Source organism: Triplophysa rosa, linkage group LG21 (genome assembly GCF_024868665.1).
Source record: "Triplophysa rosa linkage group LG21, Trosa_1v2, whole genome shotgun sequence".
In the NCBI taxonomy this organism is placed as follows: domain Eukaryota; kingdom Metazoa; phylum Chordata; class Actinopteri; order Cypriniformes; family Nemacheilidae; genus Triplophysa; species Triplophysa rosa.
In genome coordinates, this window is record NC_079910.1 from 10424322 (window position 1) to 10444351 (window position 20030).

General features: G+C 38.6%; 1 protein-coding gene across 2 annotated transcripts in view; it reads left to right on the forward strand.

Annotated features, from left to right (window-relative positions):
- The window catches only part of spsb1 (splA/ryanodine receptor domain and SOCS box containing 1), a 31806-nt gene extending 12527 nt beyond the window's left edge, over positions 1-19279 (forward strand). Inside the window, exons 2-6 of one of the 2 annotated variants that reach the window (XM_057363536.1) lie at positions 1814-2693; positions 9185-16605; positions 16908-16980; positions 17061-17138; positions 17882-19279. In XM_057363536.1, coding sequence (XP_057219519.1) covers positions 2000-2693; positions 9185-9312 — 822 coding nt within the window. In that variant the 5' untranslated portion in view covers positions 1814-1999 and the 3' untranslated portion in view covers positions 9313-16605; positions 16908-16980; positions 17061-17138; positions 17882-19279. The remainder of the gene's footprint in view (positions 1-1813; positions 2694-9184; positions 16606-16907; positions 16981-17060; positions 17139-17881) is intronic. The other variant, XM_057363537.1, reaches the window with a different exon arrangement.
- The last annotated feature ends 751 nt before the right edge of the window (positions 19280-20030 follow it).

The following is a 20030-nucleotide window of genomic DNA, read 5'->3' on the forward strand; positions in this document are numbered from 1 at the left end:
CGGAACAGGCAGGGGGAGCAAAGGGCAAATCATTTGATCATATTCCTAAAAATCCTGAATCCCCGATAGATGTATAAATGGTTAACTGCAATAAAACGTGCTAACCAACACGTCACCACTATATCTTCTTCCTCGCTGTCGCTATGCTGCCAAATCCTAAACAAGACGCAGAGCAGCAATTGCCGAGTCCAGCTGTGCAATCGCAGTGGGCTCCTACCACAATCCCATAGTGTCTGTCTGACCACCATCCATGGCATCAATGGAGGGTCATTTAGTTTTTTGGGAATGTTTAACCTCCAAGATCAGTGATATAGCTATGCTGACTACCTACAAACAAGGACAGCTAGCGGGTCGATTACGTTACACAGTTGACTTACCCTTCCAATGACGACGACAGCAGGTTAAAGCCGGCAGACTCGATATCCATCCAAGTTGAATGTCAATTTTTACCACTCCAGGCTTTTAAAGAGTCGCTGGAGTAGGACGATGAAAAGTTGAGGTAGTTGTAGATATTAGGATCCTGCAGGTCAGGAAAGCACCCCGGGGGCATTATAGGGATCTGTTATGTTTAATCTAAGTTTTGCTATGCACAGGTCTATGTCTTTTGAATTAGTGTGCAGCGAACTGTTGACTTGAAACTCATGCTGGTGCCATTAATTTCATATTCGCTCCCGGCTGTCACTAGCCAGGTTTCCATTACATATTTGTGCAACACTTAAGCTATATATTTTTAAATGTCGATAAAAAAATATTGCGGAATGACTGCGTTTCCATTAAAAGATGTTATGCGATTAAAGTGTATTTCATTTATTCTCGCGATAAGTCATTCTGGCCATACTATAACGTTTTGTGGCAGGTTGCAAACCAACTTTAGATGTATAGTGCCACCTACTGTGATAAAAGAGTGAAGAGAAATGTCTATATTTCCTTATATATTTTCATATAACCTCCCTGTTCCTAATAAATCTCCATACTACACTCACTCATTTTCCTGCATTTGGGCCATCATATAAGATATTATGTAATGTGAATTCCTTACATCCTATCTTTCCAAATATTCTGACGATGTGACTTTTTTTTATATGCAACATGACTTGTAAATTCGACAGTGTTTCCATTGCAGTTTTGCAAAATATGCCTTTATGGTTTTGCAAGAAAAAAACACCTCATGCAAGCTTAAGAACTTTTTGGCGATACATGGGAGTTTTTGCAAAATTGACGTGTTCCATTGGTATTTTCAATGCGCTATTTCAATTTGCGCATTTTGAAGGGTAGTTGAAACCTGGCTAATGCCTGCCAGTATGGCGGTGTAAATCCGAATAGGTCACGTGACTGCCGGAGCTCTATTGGGACCTTTTTTTTGTACGAATTTTCATTTTTGGAAATGAAATCCACAATTCCTTTAAAGGAACAGATGGAAATGTAAATTCTTACATTTACTCACCCTCATGTTGTTCTTAACCTGTATGACTTTGTTCTGCAGAACACACAAGATATTTTGAAAAGTGGACCCCACTAACTTCTATTGTATGAACACAATCACAGAAACATTTCTCAAAATATCTTTTGTGTTCCACAGAAAAAAAGAATTTATATATACAATATATATATATATATATATATGCGATTTGAATGAGATTAGAATAAATGATTTGGGTAAATCAGCCCTTTAAATCTGGTTTCCAGATTTGTCCAGTGTTACTTTAGATGCATTTCATATGTTTTTATAACTTGCATGTTCCGTTGGGGTGTGGAAAAATGCAACCGTAGGAAAATTGATTTGTCGCACTCATTATCGCTTTTATCTTCCCAGGTGAGTTTAACCAGCAGCTGCTTTGTCCTGGTTTCCTGGCAACTACTGACAAAAACAGTCGCCTTGGCCTCTTGATTGGTGGAGGTGCACAGGTGAAGGAGTGGACCCCGGCTGCACCTCTTTTCTGTCGTTTGCTGCACTTTGAGACGGAAGGGGGAACAAGTTGCTGTCAGAACCACCCAGAGCATGGGGCAGAAGGTTCCGGGAGGCATTAAAACTGTGGACATGCGGGACCCTGCGTTTCGGCCTCTCAAACTAGAGCTGCAGGCCCTGGATTACACCAAACCTTCCCGTCTGGATATGTTGTTAGACATGCCACCATCCTCCCAGGACGTCCAAGTCCAGCACTCCTGGAACAACGACGACCGGTCGCTCAACATTTTCGTTAAAGAGGACAATAAACTCATATTTCACCGGCACCCTGTTGCCCAGAGCACAGATGCCATTCGGGGGCAAGTGGGATACACACGGGGACTGCACGTGTGGGAGATCAGCTGGGCCATGCGCCAGCGGGGTACACATGCCATTGTCGGTGTAGCGACGGGTGAGGCCCCACTGCATTCTGTAGGATACACTGCACTTGTAGGAAACAATAGCGAGTCCTGGGGCTGGGACCTGGGACGTAACAAACTCCATCACGATGGCAAGAACCAGCCCAGTAGGACCTATCCAGCTTTTCTTGAACCTGATGAAACCTTTATCGTCCCAGACTCGTTTTTGGTGGTCCTGGACATGGACGAGGGGACGCTAAGCTTTATTGTCGATGGACAGTACTTGGGGGTTGCTTTCAGGGGACTCAAAGGAAGAAAGCTATACCCTGTAGTGAGCGCCGTGTGGGGACACTGTGAAATCAGAATCCGGTACATAAATGGACTCGATCGTAAGTACCATACTTTCACACTTGCATTGTGCTGTCTGTACTTTTAGCGATGGTCTTGGAACAATGTGCAGTTATCTCTTGTATAGCAAGGTGGACTTTGTGGTTTGTTAAACATTGAAAGTGGAGCTTGTGCGACTGCGAAAGACTTCCCTCATCCATGAATTAAATGAAGTCAGTTTTATTTACCTGATAAAGACCATGACATCATTCTTTATCTCACATCCAGGAAGCAAATCATTAAACTAACCACTTTGCATTTTCCACATGATTCCACAAGCAGACTCCACTGTTAAAAAGTGTTAGTAAATTTAACAGAAAAATAAAATAATAAACAAACTTCACATATACAATGAAAACTGAAATTTTTATATAAAATGTACATTTTATTTATTAACAGTTTTATAATTTATTTTTCAAAAAAGACAGGAAACTGGCACACTGTTTAACTTTGGACAAAAAATGGTTTACGTTAATAATTTATATTTTTATTAGCCATGACTTTAACATTTCAGTCCCATGACCTTCATCAGGTTTTAATGTTAAATTATATTTGATTACATTGTGTGTTTTTGGCTTCACCGCTATCCTACGCTGCTATCTTAATTTGGTTGTAAAATTTTGTAAAATTTAGTTTTTCAAAGTAAGATATAAACTACCATGTATTTTACTTTGAAAAAAGATTTTCCATGTAGAAAGTGTTTTAATTTATGAAAAATTAAGATTCTTTTGTGTACATTAGGGTGTTTGGTTACATTGTTTAAATATTAAAACCATTATTTGAATTTACTTTTTATAGAGCATAAAACATTTAAGCACCATTGAGAATTTTCCTGGTGATATTTAAAAAAATCACTTTTACCAAGTCCGTTATAATGAGCAGAACCAAGGTTTTTCTTGTTAAAAACTAGTGTTTGTCGGTCAGATTTCTTGAGACTCGCTCCATCCTCTACCCCAGCATGCCGTGATGAATCAGTTTTGAAAGACGTTATTCGTGACATGATTGCACTGTGGTCAAATAATGAAAGAATGCAGGTGAGGGGCCAGACTCGCAGCAGTCCCTGAGAATGCCAGACATGACTCCTGTTGAGTAACTCGCCCCAGTCAGTAGAAACTGTCTCCTGGCTGCTAATGATGCCTTGTCCCATGAAATACATTGTTTTCACCATAATGTTTTGCATGCCATCTACCATCTGAATGACTCCGTAAATGTTTTTTTCTACGCAAGCCATTTGTACCAACAATTAATGGAGGTCTGAAGCTGGGACGAGGTGTCGCTACTGTGGCCGTAACGCATTAGTTCAGTACGCAGGTGTTCATATTTTTAAAGAATTCTCATCGCAACTGAGAGCAAGATGAGAAGCCAGAGTATTACTCAGCCTTATGACTCCAAGGCTTTGGCTTCCTTTGAGTGTCTGTCTTGTGTCAGTGCCTTTAATGCATTCCTCGTCATGCTTGTGTTCAACAGAGGTATAACGCCACCCTAATTTGTCCTTTACATCATTCTGTTTAGTTTCCCCAGCGTCCCGTTAGCCAAAGTTCGTGTTTTATGAAGTGATCTCAACGTCCGAACAGGTGCTGGTGTGTGGAAAGCCTACTGAAATGCACAGCACCTGGAGCTGTGTGATTTGACTAAAGAGGACCTGTGGGGAAAACTAGTGCTGTTGATGTTCAAAATCTGCTAGTTAGGGAGCGTTTTAAGGAGGTTTTTTTTATAGTATTTTTATTAGGATTTTAACATTTTACAAAAAAGAAACACATTTTTAAAAAAAAAAATATATATATATATATATATACACACAAATCAACGTTAAGGAGGTTTTTTGTACCCTGTGTACATGTGACACAATGAGTGCGTTTACACGCACAAAATAAGCGGTTATCTATCAAAAATTAGCTTCTCAAAGAGTCCAGTTTTTCACATGTTTACATGCATATAAATAAACTGGCTATGCAGAAAACGGCGTTTACTTGGAAATTTGAGACTTTGCGTGCAGTGATGTCAAAATCGGTGGTTCATCTAGTAATTACAAGTAAAAAGTAAATCGGAAAGAAACTGTCATTTTCCTTTCTCTCATGTCCGCAGTACTCACAAATGCAACAATGTTTTTTATTTTGCCATTTCTACATCAACTGCATGATTCTAGAGAGGACTTTTGTGTTATTTTACTGTTACTTCCGTTTGAGACTTTTACTATTACGCTGTCAGACATGCACCCATGTCCGGCATCTTTTAGTGCTGGGACGTCTCCATATATCAGTTTCAAAGATCTCCAAATCCAGCGTTATATCCACAGTTTATATAACATTCATCACCCAAATGCAGTGAACAAACAAACACCTGAACTTCGCGAATGCTCTCTCTCTCGCTCGCCCTCTCTCTCTCTCGCTCTCTCTCTCGCTCTCTCTCTCGCTCTCTCTCTCGCTCTCTCTCTCGCTGTCTCTCTCGCTCTCTCACAACTCGTTTTTTGACAAGTTGATTGTGTTAAGCATGAGAAGACTGCACGTTTAACATTGTAAAGAAGTCAGAATGCATGACACCGTTGCAACACCCCTTTAAGCATAATCTGTTTTAGACTGTTCATGTAAACACATTCTAAGATACATAAAATATAATTGAGGGATAAACTTGTTAACCTCACTAGTATAAGGGGGCGTTTTAAAAACTGGTGAGCCACAGAATTCGTTAACATTACTTGCATAAGGTATAAAAATACCAACGTAATATTAAAGGATTAACAAAAATATGTTTTTTTACCATAATTTGTTTGGAGTGGTTGTTTGTAAATTCATGTTCGTTAAAAATATGCTAATTTCAGGATTAGTAAATATCTTTCACCAGAGGAACTTTCACCAGTGTAAAATAGGCCTATATGCTTGTTTTTCTTATCAAGAACATGTAAAACAAAATAAACAAGATTGTCAATAAACCTGCAGAACATGCTAAACAAAATTAACAAAACGCAATATATATGTATGTCCAGGGGTGCACATAAGTTTTTCTATCTGGTTCTCAAGAGAGCACCTGGAGATTCGGTTTGGTGCTCACATTGCACATAGTGTGACAAATTGTATTTACCTATTAAAAATAAACGTAAAAAAGTAGTTACTTTTTAATGAACAAACAAAATAATAAAGTGGGATAATACTATATTTACATTATTGTACATTTAAAATACAATGATAATGTATTTCTTTTTGTTTTTTTTACATTAGTAAATATTAATTTTCAACACCAATTTTGAAACTTAAAACGACAACCTTTTTGGTTTTTGGCAGGTTGCTGGGAAGTGCACTTGCGAACGCACATGGAGACTTGCGGTGCGGAGCTAGGATCGAGTATAGCATAGAGAAACACAAGCTGCGTGCAAGTGTCAAGTTTAAACGGCTTGTCCTTTTAGAAAGTTTAAGAGAAGCGGTGTTTTGGTAGACGTGCAGCGCAGCGCAGTTCCAGACAGTCACAGAGGCTGCGCGTGCCGCGTGCTTCTCTATAACGAAAGCATAACCAATAAAGGCGGAGCTACCAATACTCCGTTTTTCATCATTTACACCCAGGTCCCGTTTATCACCGGGAACAAACGAGATATCAGTAGATTTGGCAGCATTCAGTACAAACGGAAATCTTATCCAGTATTACATTTAGTCGGTCTAAAACAGTGACTGTGCATCAAAAGGTTTCAACCATGTCAGTACGCAAATGAGCGTTCTAAACTTATTTACAGAGCGCATTTTGAATTTGTCGCGCACCACTTATGTGCATCCCTGTGTATGCAGGTTTAAATGCAGTTTTTGTCTTTCTATTTTTTTTCTTTTCAACACAAAAAAACCCTATATACAGCATATAATAGTGCGTTATGAATATTTAAAGATAATTATAAGCTTGATGTGAATAAATAAAAGCGTTTGTCTTTAAACGAATATTCTAAAATTAGTTTTTTATGAGCTCAAATATTCAAATATGAAATTATTGAAAAATGCCAATCCCTAGTACCGGAGTCTGCTTAAAAAGGGAGGTCTGGGGCAGAGGCCGCGTTAACCAAAAATTCTCCGTTATTGACAGATTTTTTTTATACCAGTGACTGAAAAATCTGAAGGTCGTCGGTCACTTTGACGGATTAAAATGAGGGCAGTTTGTAATTCCCCTCTTTGTCGATTTGGTTGCATCCAATCATTTCCTTTCATCAGAACGTGATTGAAGAGATGCGTACGTTTCACATTCATACGCTTAATCGCCATCGTCCATTCAGGAAAACCCATGCGGGATCAGCAGAGACTTACGGTGCAGAGCCAATGGCGTGTATAAACAAGACTACTATGACGGCCCTCCACCGTCTAATTTGTTTCGCCATGGTTTCAAAACGAACTGAAAATCTGTTTGCACTTTTTACAATAACACAGCGATCTCTAACGTTGTTTGTGGTCTTGTTTCTGGATCTGATTCTGCAATCAGAACCTCTCGTCGCGTGCTCTGATACACACAGGCGCGCACAAACCAGTGGTGCATTGTTTACAGACTTTTTTCCTTCAGAGAGCGATAACGACTAGCGTCATTTTGGATAACTTTCAGTGAGTGGAAAAAAGTCTCTCTGCGTCTTCTATGTGACGGTTCTCGGTAAAAATTTAATCGCACTGTTTTCCACCAACGGTTCGGCACGGGCGTCTCATCTGACGACGCATTTATATGTGGTTCGTTAAAAATTATAATGCGTAAAACAGACAAAGTTCAGCTAATGTATGTTTGTCGATGGATACACATTTAATACCTACAACAAATCAAATAACGTAGACAAATTTCAATAGGACTGACGTATGCTGTACAGTCATTTATGCTTTCATCACCCGGGTGTTGTGAGCGCGCGAGTGCAGGTGAGACCTGAACAGCACATGTTGCTGTTTAAACTTCACTCATTCAAGCCTTGCCAATTTAAACATTTAAGTGCCAGATGATGCAGAAGAAAACTCGCTTTGCGCGCTGTGAGAAGATCCGAAGCATAAGGAAAGTCTCAGACATGGCACAAATATTGAGTTGTCTTTGAAGCGCTTTAACGGACAAATTCACACACGAAGTAGGTCAACATGTCCCTCTTGTCGAGTATCTTTACAAACGAGGGTTATGTCATAAGTGAACGGACGAAACCGACGAAAAACAACGCATGTGTACAGTATCAGTGTACTGGATCTGATGCATTCCTCTTAAAGCGACAGCTGCATATTCCTGCTGTCTGTTAAATGTCAAGGAAATCACTCTCTGCTTGTGACTCAATAGCTTCTGTAACTTCAATTATGATTCATCTTTATTTAATTTGTACATTATGCAATGTTATGTTTTATTTGATTACTTTAATCCATTTCTACCTTAAAAGGTATATATACAGTATCTTATTTTATTTTCTGCTTTGCTCTGTTGTTTTATTGGTGCTGTTACTTCTAGCTTGATTATTTGTTCTTATTTTTATTTGTCAGTAGTCCCTTTTCCCTGAACAGCACGAACCGAACCGAAACAGTGACCCTAAAACCGTGACACGAACCAAACCGTGAGTAATTTGAACCGTTACACCCCTAGCGTCTTCTCCTTTCATGACCTAACTGCAGCTTAAAGTTACTTGTAAGTGAATAAATGAACGATTACAAAACTGCGTGTACAAGCACCTGTCATTGTTACTGACTGGACATTTAAACTTTTGTCTGTAATTAGTATTTTATGTCTGACAACAGAAACATTAAATATGTAAACGACTTCGGCTTTATTGGATATTAAAATACAGTAAGTTCAAGGAACGCATGTACATCGCAATGATGTCATAAACATGCTAATTAGCACGTATATCACCTTGCACCATAGTGACGGGTAAAAATAGATTACGACAGATTTTTTACGAGCCTCTTCGTCAAAATGACGGACAATGAAAGTCTAGCGCAACCTCTGGTTTGGGGTGTGGTTCATGTGAACTCCAGTATGCTTGGCTGCTGATATGAATGCAATCGTACCAAATCGTGTAAATGAACCGCTATTAATGACGTATTATTTTGTAAAAATGTGTGCTTTTGTGTGTGTCTCACTCACTTTTCTGACTAACGTGACTGTCATGCTTCTAGCAGAGAGCTATATATCTAATTTCTGTTCGCCTTCAACGTTCTGAAGAGCAGCAGTACATTCATAAGACAGACGAAAGTGCTGTTATGTACGGAAGCTTTGGAAACCACTAACGGTTCAAAAACATAAGTATAAAAGTGAAGCGAGCAATGTTATGCGTTTTGCCCCCTTCTCCTGCAAACGACCTGCTGTTCGAACCCAAAAATAATATGAACTCAGTCCAGCAGGGGGAGGGGGGAGTAATCGAACTAAATGTGAAACCAACCTAATAGTTACTTGGTGTATTATGACTAGGTAACCAACCAAAGTTTTCTTAAATTCCACAAACTTTTACAAATGTATTTAAAGTTTGCACAATGTTTGTAACTTGTTTCTAATAAATGTCTTTCTGTCTCTCCAGCTGAACCTCTGCCGTTAATGGACCTCTGTAGACGATCTGTGCGGGTGGCTCTGGGAAAAGAGCGACTGCGTGAAATCCATGGACTGCCCTTACCTGCCTCCCTTAAGAACTACTTGCTCTACCAATGATGACAGTAGTGCCTTTCCAACAGTTCAAGGCATAGCATTCGCCTGTATTTGTCTCTGGGATTTACTCTTTCTGGCAAGCCTGTTTCATTACATTATTTCAGTCGTTTTGGTTTTGTGCCATACTGAATAACTACGTACGGTACCAAAATGATTTACTTTTTTTTTTTTTAAACTAAAGCAATCAAGGGCGTCTCATGTTTAATGCTTGTACTGTCAAGTTTTGAATCTTTGCAAGTCTTTTCTTGCTTCGCTCATATCCTGGAAATTCAACCCAAAGGTTTGTGTCGGAACCCCGTGGCAGATACTCGGACGAAAACGATGGCTTAGATACTTTTTAAGAGCTTTTTTTATTTTAAAGAAGTGTTGGCTTACCTTAGGCATTCTTGTATCAGGTCATTAATTTGAGACTCGATGCAAAATACAATAGCGTGTCAGGACGTTTTGGGTTTAATAACCAGCATGTTTTGAACAAGAAATATCTGGATATTAATATTGGCACCTTTTGTAGGTAAATTAAGAATGGTATCCTTCTCCTTCCGGTCAGTATAATTTAGTAGCGGAGTCAATTTTGGATTTGGTGAACTTGTGGGGTTAAAAAAAGATTGACACACAACCCACTCAGTGTACGGTGATGGGTTTAATCCTGCCAGATTAAAAATAGCCTGGGATTAGCTGTAAATCTGACCGCCTGGCCTGGAAAATTAGTGTGTGACGTCCGTGTCTATGAGGTGGGAGGTTGAGAGGCTGGAATTCATGACAACCAATGCTAATGCTTTATTCTAGCTTTTATAATTGCCCAACTAGTCAATAAATCCCTTTTCTCTGTTCACGCTGCAATATCTGAAGTGCCTGTCTCACGATACTGGTACGTTAAAAGAAAGCCATGATTTAAAGTCCTTTTTATATGAAATCAAAGAATGATATCACTGTGAAACTATGTAGCAGACATTAATCATTAAGAGGAATAGCTTCCCCAAGTCCCACGCAACAACATTTAGCTTGTTTTATTCATAAAAAGTTTTATTTTATGTTTTAACCTGTTTATGGGATGGGATAGTGACACTGCTGTTTGGTGTCTGATTAAATAGTGTCCTTTGATGTCACATGGGGAAATGTTGATGTCACTTTGCTCTTTTTAAGACTTGATGCAGAGAAGAAACGATCGCCAACTATTGTCATTTTGTTTCCATTTTTTCATCCTGGTCTTTTAGATGTGTAAATGTAGTTCATGTTTGGCTGTCATTTCGCTGGCCATGAGGGGATCTCTTGACTCCCTGTTTTTAAATCCTTACTGCTTGCAAAGCACCATTCTCTTTGTATTAAGTGATGTAGATAATATTGGTAACTATCTAATAAAGTTTATTATTATTATTATTATTGACCTGTTATCGAGTTGTTTAAATGATTTTAAAGGCCCTGTTAAATTAAAATTCTACATGGATTAGTTTTTACAGAATTCTGGAACTTCATAAATTATTTAAAATGAAACGCAAATTAAATCCAGCATTTCCTCAAGGCCAACATTGTCCACTGTTTTTAATGTTTATTAAAAGCAGATTTATCTTCTTGGATGATGAGTGCACTTTTGAAAGAAGAGGCCAGACTCTTAATAGACTAGTCTGTAACCCTACTACAATGTTTGTTCTTCTGCTTGAAAGAGCTTCTCTTCAATAATCCCCATTTTGTATGTCAGCAAGCATTTTATTTCTTAAAATAAACATCGGAAACTTTATTTGTAGACACAACTCAAGAGCTGAAGTGAGAACAAGACGAATCTGTTCCAAGCAAACGGCATGTCTTCTGAAGACCCTCCCTGACAGCTGTTTTGGGTTTTAAAGAAGCATTAGAGGTGCTCTGCTAGTTTAGGGCCCAAGTAAATGAAGTGCTGTGGGTGATTGAGTGGATTTTCATATCAATGTTCTCACTGTCATTCTGACTGCTTGGTTGCCATAGCAGTGTGTTTGCATACACAGAGCTCTGGAGCTTTGGTGTGAGGTCACTCATTTCAAGTATGCAGCTTGGCTGGAACACTGTGCTGTTTGGGTGTCTGGAACGGTGCATTCCTGCCTTCAAAAGTGGTGAAGGCTGGGAGTTTCTGTGTATGTTTTTATAAGGAAAAACTTGTCCAAGTTGGCTTATAATTCTAAAAATATGTTATCGGTGAAAGAGCTGTTTAATATGCCTACACCTATCGGTTAATGGACTGTGTTGTAAGGTACCGGTTCTTGAACTTTTTCAGTGTGCGTCCCCCCTTTGTGTAGCGTGCATCCCTGTGTGCCCCCTAAAGAAACACCTTTCTTAAACATTAAATTATGTTGTGCTGGAACATCAATTTTGTTGATTGTGGATGTCTCATTAGGTTGATTTTTTTTTTAAAATAAATTCAAAATGTTGCATATAATGCAATAAAACTCTGGCCTCCCTGGTGCCATCTTGACCACTGTTGTAATGAAGTCATCGTTGAGGGACCTTGCATTTCATTCTTACAAGTTATATTTTCCTAAATTTTGAATTTATATTAAACTAACTTATTAAATGACGCCTTTGAACTAAATTTATTGGGGCAGAATTCTGGACCGGGCTTAAACCTAGTCCCAGACTAACATAGAGGTGTCTTGATCGTAAACAACTTGACATTTCTTAAAATACACTGCTCAGGAAATTAAGGGAACACTTGATCATCCTAGCATAACACAGTCAGTTAACCTTCAGGAGTATCAATCAACCGGTAAGGAAGCAAAAGGCATTGTGAACCATTTTTACTTGTTTTGGTGCAAATGTAAGGGACAACAGGTACACTGGAGAGGCAACAGCAAGGGTGGTCTGGGGAGGACCATCCTTAAAGGGTATTACAGACCTCCATGTGCTTTGAAGTATTGGGATGAAATCCTCAGATCTATTGTCAGATCTTATGCTGGTGCAGTGCAGAGACCTCCTGGTGCATTATGATGCCCGGCCTCATGTGACCAGAGTGTCTATGCAGTTTCTTGATGACGAAGGCATTGATGCCATTGACTGGCCCTCACGCTCCCAAGACCTTAATCCAGTTGAGAACCTCTGGGTTCTCATGTATCCAAAGCCATCAAGTAGCACCATAGACTGTCCAGTAGCTCACTTATGCTCTAATCCAGGTCTGGAAGGAGTTCCCCAGGACACCATGAGCCATCTCACCAGGAGTATTTCCAGACTTCGTTGGGTGCTCATACAAGCACGTGGGGCCATTCACATTACTGACTAACATTATGAGATACTGTGATATAATTCTATTTCAAATTGAATCAGCCAGTATTCATTTTTTTTTACTGTGATTTTTCTGTAATTCCTGCCCTGAGTGAGTTTGATTTTGGCTTTCATTGACCATTGTCACATTATTTTTTTCTCTTAACATTATGAAAAGTATATGGGTGTTTCTCAAATGCAAGGACACATACTAGTGAGGCTGCCTCCTGCCTAGAGCAGTCCTTCTAAAGGTAGATGTTTAGAGTCCTCTTCGACATTAAACGCTAGAATGAGTGTCTAGTAAGAGCACATGGCAACATCATTAGTGTTTCCACCTCCGTGGTTACTTTAAAGAGGGAAGTCATGTCTGACCACAAAAAAAAATCATAGAGAGAGCATCTCCTATTGTTCTTTTTTTTTCTTCAGTCGTGCATAATAAAGTTGTGCATAACAACGTAACCGTTCATTTTTAGCTCATGTTAGCTCTGGTCCAATAAATAATATTAACAGACAACTTTTCATTTTAATAATGTCATGTACCATATTATAAACCACTATACATATTGAATTACTCATTTTCTGCATTTGTCTTTTATTACATAAAAATTATGTGAAGAAAGTGCTGACTGGATTCTCGCGATGTTTGGGAACGTGTGCAAAGGATTGTGGGTGATTTCAGGCAGCGAAGGATACCGTTGTTGTATCCTGCAAAACAGCTTAAACGAAAGACACAAAGCGAAAGCTTCCATCCAAGCATACTTCTGTTTGAGATGTCCTTCGGCGGCACTTGTTGACGTGGCAGCCGAGATTTGCAACCTGCCCAGTACGAGTCCTTGCGTTTGAGAAACACCCAATAATTGAAGAGTTTTAGCTTGAATATTTCGTGCATTGAAATCAAATAAAGTGTGATTTAGGTGTTCCCTTCATTTTTTTTTAGTGCGATAGTGCGATTGTTTTTTTCCTAAGATGCACACTGTGTTTTTTTAAAACAACTTAAATATTCTAATTTAACTAAGGCCAAGTCCTTGCTTAAGCTTATCCTTGTCCGAGAAACCGCCCCGTAAAGTTTAAATCCAGTGTACTATTTGATTGGTCATGTCATCTAAAAACATCAACCACAAAGAGTCTGATGCTGAATGTAAATCTAGTTAAAAGGTGTGCATGGGTTTAAAAGTGATTTTTTTTATATCGAAGCTGAATCTCAAAGCACCAGCAATATCCTACTCTTTCCAGCTGGATCATGCAGTTGTATGAGTAGAATGTATTCTACAAAGTCTCACATGGGGGTAGTGTTGTCAAAAGTACCGGTACTTCGGGTCCAAGTCGGTACCTAAAAATAAAAAAGTTGTCGGTACCTAATTTTCACAAGACCCGGTAGTACCGACGTACCGGGTCAACCGGGTACTGATGCTCTGTCTGACAGGTTGTTAGTCGGAAACTTTTTATAGACGCAACAAGACGTGATGAGCGGATAAGCGCGGCTCCGATCCACAAGAGATGCGCACAGAAATACTTCAGATTAAAGTCATATCACGAAGAAAACGAAGAGAGTTTTATTGTGAAAGGAGGAAACATCCGGATTTAAGTTAACAAGTTCAAGCGGTAAGTTTCAAATTATGCTCGCGTTTGCATTATGAATGTTGTAGCATATGTTAAGTTAAAGGTTACGTCAAAATAAACATCCCTGTTTGCGTGTTAATTTGTTAGCTCCAATGCTAATCCAGTCAAGTGTCCTTATTAACCATTTAATGCTTTTATAACTGTAATGGAGTAAAATTAATGGGAGGACAGGATGGGGTTTACAGTACCTAGTATTTTATTTAGGCCTGCAATCTATGTGCTAGAAAACTATCATACTAACTGCATGACTAGCAATGTGTATGTCTTGGATAGATAACTCTATTAGGTTTAAAATGCCACATTTAAACTAAAGAAAAATATATCTGTTGCATTTATTATTTTAATATACAGTTACCTTAATGCAAGTAATCTTGTGTAAATGCAGTATAAAAACTGAGGTATGTTTTAATATTGCATATGCATGTTTGTTCAGTCTGTTGACTTACTGAAGTTTTTTCTATTTGTCTTCTACAGCAGCAGACTGAGGAGGATGTTCATCAGCATTAAAGACCCCAGTGAGCACACAACAGTTTCAGCAACAATTAACTTATACTTCATGTATACAAAATGGCATTGCTTTCTATACATTTATATTAACAATGAGCTTTATTAATAAAATTGTGTTTCAATTAGCATGTACTTGTGTTTTGCTTTGGTACCGAAATTGGTACCGAGAACCGTGGAATTTTACTGGTATTGGTACCGACTACTGAAATTTTGGTACCGTGACAACACTACATGGGGGTAAAACAACGATCTTTTGTGAAGTAGCTCTTGTTTAGAAAGCTATATTGTGACTAGGCAAAGGGGAATGTGTTCCAACAAACAGATCTCATGAGAGTGGTTCTGCGGTTTGTAGTTTTAAAACGTATAGTACAAGTATTGCGAGTCCACAGTTAATGTTAGTCTTGGAAACATACAGGCCACTGGTGCAGAAAGCTAAATAAAGAGATTTTCTTGTGTTAATACAGGATCTCCTTGTTACATAACCACCATACAAAAGCTCAAGAGGGACTGAGACACTTGCTCTTTTCTCTCTATGCCTGCTATTATGAACCCTGTTATAAAGAGCAATGGATCCTACACATACAAAGTACACTTGCGTATAATGGTGTTTTTTGTTTGTTGTTGCTATGAATAGTATAGCCAAGTCATGGTGTAGACAGCTGAGAGACTTATTCTGACTCTCATTTGTTAATTTTGCATAGAAAGACTAAACAAAACTTGTTTTAAAGGTTTCAGTTTAAATTGTCCATATTTGGCAGTTATCCCTTTGTACTATAAAACGAGAATGAAAATTCTAGAATCTCACTTTTCTGATTCTCTGTATGTTTTATTGTTGTATAGGGTGTTATTTCCTTCCAATTCCTTCTCTTCGGCCCAACAAAAAATGACAATACTTTCATCGTTTACTCTCTCATGTCATTCAACCTGTATGACTTCCTTCTTTCTGCAGAACACGAAAGATATTTTGAAGAATGTTGACTTGGACTTCCATTGTGGACGCAAAACCACAGAGTAATTTCTTAAAATATATTTTGTGTTCCTCAGAAGAAAGAGTCATATACGGCATTCAAATGACATAAGTGTGAATAAATGACGACATTGTGTCTGGTTGTACCTATATGAGGTCACGTAAAAGCACCTAAAAGTCAGTTATTGCACACAACAGCACTAATATTAGATCCTCTTGCGTTGACAGGAGGATGTGAAGGAAAATGATGATTCCCTACTTGAAATTTCCCTCCGAGGGAACAAACTCATGAGGTGCTAGTTCAGACACTGTTCTGATATGTCCTGCTGTCATGTATTATTTTTGGTGAAATGGCGTCAAACTCTTTCATTGCCTATTGACCCCGGTCTTCTCATGAGTCAAATAGTTTTTATTCTCGCACTGTATTTTTGCGCTCTGCTCGCACAGTTTACTTGAATCTATAGGACAGGAATTCAATGTAGACACATGAAAAGCTCTGAGGACTGAATCAAAGGAAAAACCCAGTTTAGACCAGACCTTTCCAGATGGTCCGGAGAGGTACGAGATCAATCCAGACACTGAAAATCATTACCATGTGAAGGTTTTAAGAGCTAAAGTGGAGAGACGGCTTAAAAAGAAAGCGGCGATTAACCATTCACAGTGCCGAGTAATGGGGAATGAGCCATATCAGGGAGGGAAACGTCTTCATGGGGGCTGGCAAGTAAATCTTTTCATGTTGTTTCCAAATATGATATATGCTGATGAGAATTTAAAGGAAAGAGTGAGGGAGAAACGACAGTGATAGAATGAATGTGGAAAGGATCTTGTGTGTCTCACAGCTTGTGTGACCGGGCCGATCCAGCTGCAGAAGCAATGCCATAACTGACCTGTAACTATCGTCTGGGAATGTGGTTCATGGAAGAGTGGTAATAAGTTACCCCGGGATCAACTCTCCTTGGCTTTTTTCCTTGGTTTCAAAGGTCAGAGAAGACTATTACATTCATATGTACTGTAGTTTACATTTAACAATCCATATGTAATAGTATAGTGGCCAATATATACAAAATCCTTTAGGTTTCTCTTAAAGCTCAGTGTAAAATTGTTTCGTCTTTGTTGCAGTGCATGTACTCAATTCATGAACTGACAAAATCGGCATTTATCAGACATCACATTTGTTTAAAATGAAGTATTTTTCTTCACTTATAATATTGGAATTATCTTGCGCCATGAATTAGCAGGGCTGTCCCATAAAATCTATCTATCCGTCACTCCCGTCTTTCAGGCACACCATCCATGTCCTATACACCTGCCAAGTCCATCATGGCTGCTGCCAGCGCCCGATGCTTCATAGTGAAGTGAGTAGTCTGGAGGCTGGGAAGGGTTTTTGATCCAAGCTGCTCTTTTGGCACATTTGAATTGAGCTTTGTGCCAACAGGGGCTTTGCCTCTTTAACAGGGATACCCCCCGAAGAAGACGGGCCCCCAAACAACTCCATCTACTTTCATTGTGCCAGGTAAAGGTTTTATCCAATCTTTTCTTACATAAATGTTTTTTTAAATTAATGTAGTTGTTGGAAGATAACAAGTAACAAGTACGTCCTGAAGCAACTAATCGGTCGTGTGAATATTTAATCTGCTGTGTAATTTCCTTTGAAAGATTCACTTATTTTTGTGCTCATAGCTCCTGAAACCGAGATAAAATGAGACACAGGAAAATAAAAGAAATGCATATATTCAGCCAGAACCCAGATTTCTTTTATATTTGACCCAAGAGTTTTTGATTAAAAGATGAAATAATCATGCATTTATCCTGTAAGTTATCAATGAATGTATTTTTCCCATCTGTAAGGGCTGAAGCATTAGCAGTGTTTTCACCTTCCTCCAAAATACTGCTAAAGTAATACTACAATGATTTCTTAAAAACGCACCCAACACAATGATTCATTTCCTGCCACTGATTCCTATCAGCCATTTGATGTCAGCGGGAAGACGCAGTCTGTTCGGTCCCAAACCCAAGCTTTTATCCAGTACACACAAACACACTTCTTTAAGAGAAGAATTAAACAATAAAGGGTTATAAGGTTGTTTTTTTTTGTGTTTTAGAATGGCAGATGTATCACATTTTCGGCTGTGAAAATTGACATTGATAACCATATGCTACTTATTTGCTCATGTATGTTACCAACTATTTGTACAGAATAAACCAATGTGATTTTTTTTCTGGTGTTTGGAATGGTGACTGCATTCTGTGAGCCAGACAGGAAGTGTGATGATTTTGCTTCTGAGCCACTGCGACCTCGGTACCATCTGCTGCTCCGCTCCCTCTCCCTTCCTCTGGATATAACTCTGCCAGGTATTAACAGTAAACTAGGTATACTGATCCTAGGACAGGCACAGTTTGACCCTCTTTACACTGGGATAATTTGATTCTAATTTGAAATGGGGAAGCAACATAACTCCTGTATTGTGTCTCGCCTTGTTTGTGTAATGCGTCACAGAACATGACAAGTTCTGATAAAGGATTCATTGTTGTGGAGTTTAAGCAAATATAGGTACACTACCGGTCAAAAGTTTGCTTATTAAAATGTTTTCTTCCAAATTTAAAAAAATGAGTAAATTCATGATTAGCATGCAATAACAGAAATGGACAATTCCATGCAAACCTTAAGATGTAGAAGTGTTTTTACCAAAGGTTTTCACCATATTGATAAGTCAAATGTCAGTATTTGGAGGTTTAAATATCCATGTGAAGTCTCTAAAGTTGTTTAAAGCATTTTTCTTAAGCATAGTTTTCCATAGTCAGGTAAGTGAATTGGCACATACAGTACATGATGGTCCATATTCCTCATAAATGGCCACATGAAAATAAAATATAACACATAAATAATATAACTATTTTGTGGTCTGTGACGAGCATTCCATTCTCCATTTGTTCTGTATAACTGCTTCTGGTTTGGGCATTTTAATTCACAGATATCCTACAAAGTATGTTCTTTCAAAAACATGCGTCCTTTTTTTTGTCACATCCAAAACGCATAAATTTTTCTCTTATTTAAAGAGTACATAACATGAGATCATGAAAATTACTTTTAATATATTGTGTAATGTTGCTGTGTTTGAAAGTAAGCAGTCTGCAAAGTTGTAAATCCGAAGGTGAATGAATAACAAAGTTATTGGCTTGGAAAAAAGGGAGTCGACTCTGAATCACGCAAATGAGTCGTCCCTAGTCCGATTCGCGAACCGCCGCGGATTTACATCACTAAATACAGTCCCCGCCTACGTTTTGCTAGGACTGCCTGTGAGAACTTCACTCTTCTCCCCCAAACACTGTCGCTCGTGAGCCTCATTTGTGGTAGACCAATCACAGCAGACTAGACCATTTGACCAATCACATCAGACTAGGCTAGCGGAAAGGAGGGGATTAGACAGATGAATCGCGGAATGCATCATTTGAGAGTCAGTCAAGAAGTAAGGTAAGAATAACTGCCTATTATTACGAAATAATAGTGTTTTTACACCTTCTATGTACATAAACTTGTTGTTGGACACTTCATAAACCAAAGTAGGACCTTAAAAATCCTTAGTTATGTACTCTTTAAAATAGAAAACTCATGCATAAACTGATTTTTTTGTCAGGACTCTGTCAACAGGAGTTCAATATAATATAAAGACATTCTCTGAGAATTTATACATCAAGTTTTGACTGAAAATGTCACATCCATAACACTGGAATTGCCCAGATGTAACTATTAGAATTGAGTAATCAAAACTTAGAGTAATCATTTGTAAAAAAATAAAATAATAATGTAACCTGCTTGTATCGCCCTGATACTTTTGAAACAATTTGTAAGGAGTTATCTATTCTGGGCTTTTATTTAAATGCCTTTTCTTCAATATTTAGTCCAAGACACTCATTTCCATAACATTTTTATTGAATAGTTTTGTGAAAAAGAAACTAACTGTTTGCACAATTTTATTTAGCTCCACAAAACTAATTTTAAACATTTATTGTGAGCACCTTCAGATCAACTGATCAAAGGGTTCGTAAGGTCAAGTGAATTTATTACTTCAAATATTGCAGTAGTTTACAACACAGTCATTCACCACATCAATACACAGCTACTGTCGTGCACCTTTGTTATAAGCGCAATTACCATCATGCTTGAAATGCGAAGGGATTCATTTTCCATTTTGAGAAGGTCTGGGCATGACAAACATGTGCTCCGTGCACCATTTAGCTCCTTAACGGCACGCTTCAATGCGGTGGATAATTTTGCCCATGTGTTCCTCCCAGCTCAAGGGCACCGCTGAAGAAGTACCGCCCTTGTAGAACAGGAGAGCGGGTATACTCGCGCCTGGTGAACCCCTCAGCGTCAAGTGGCGATTCCCAGTCATGGAAAAGAGTG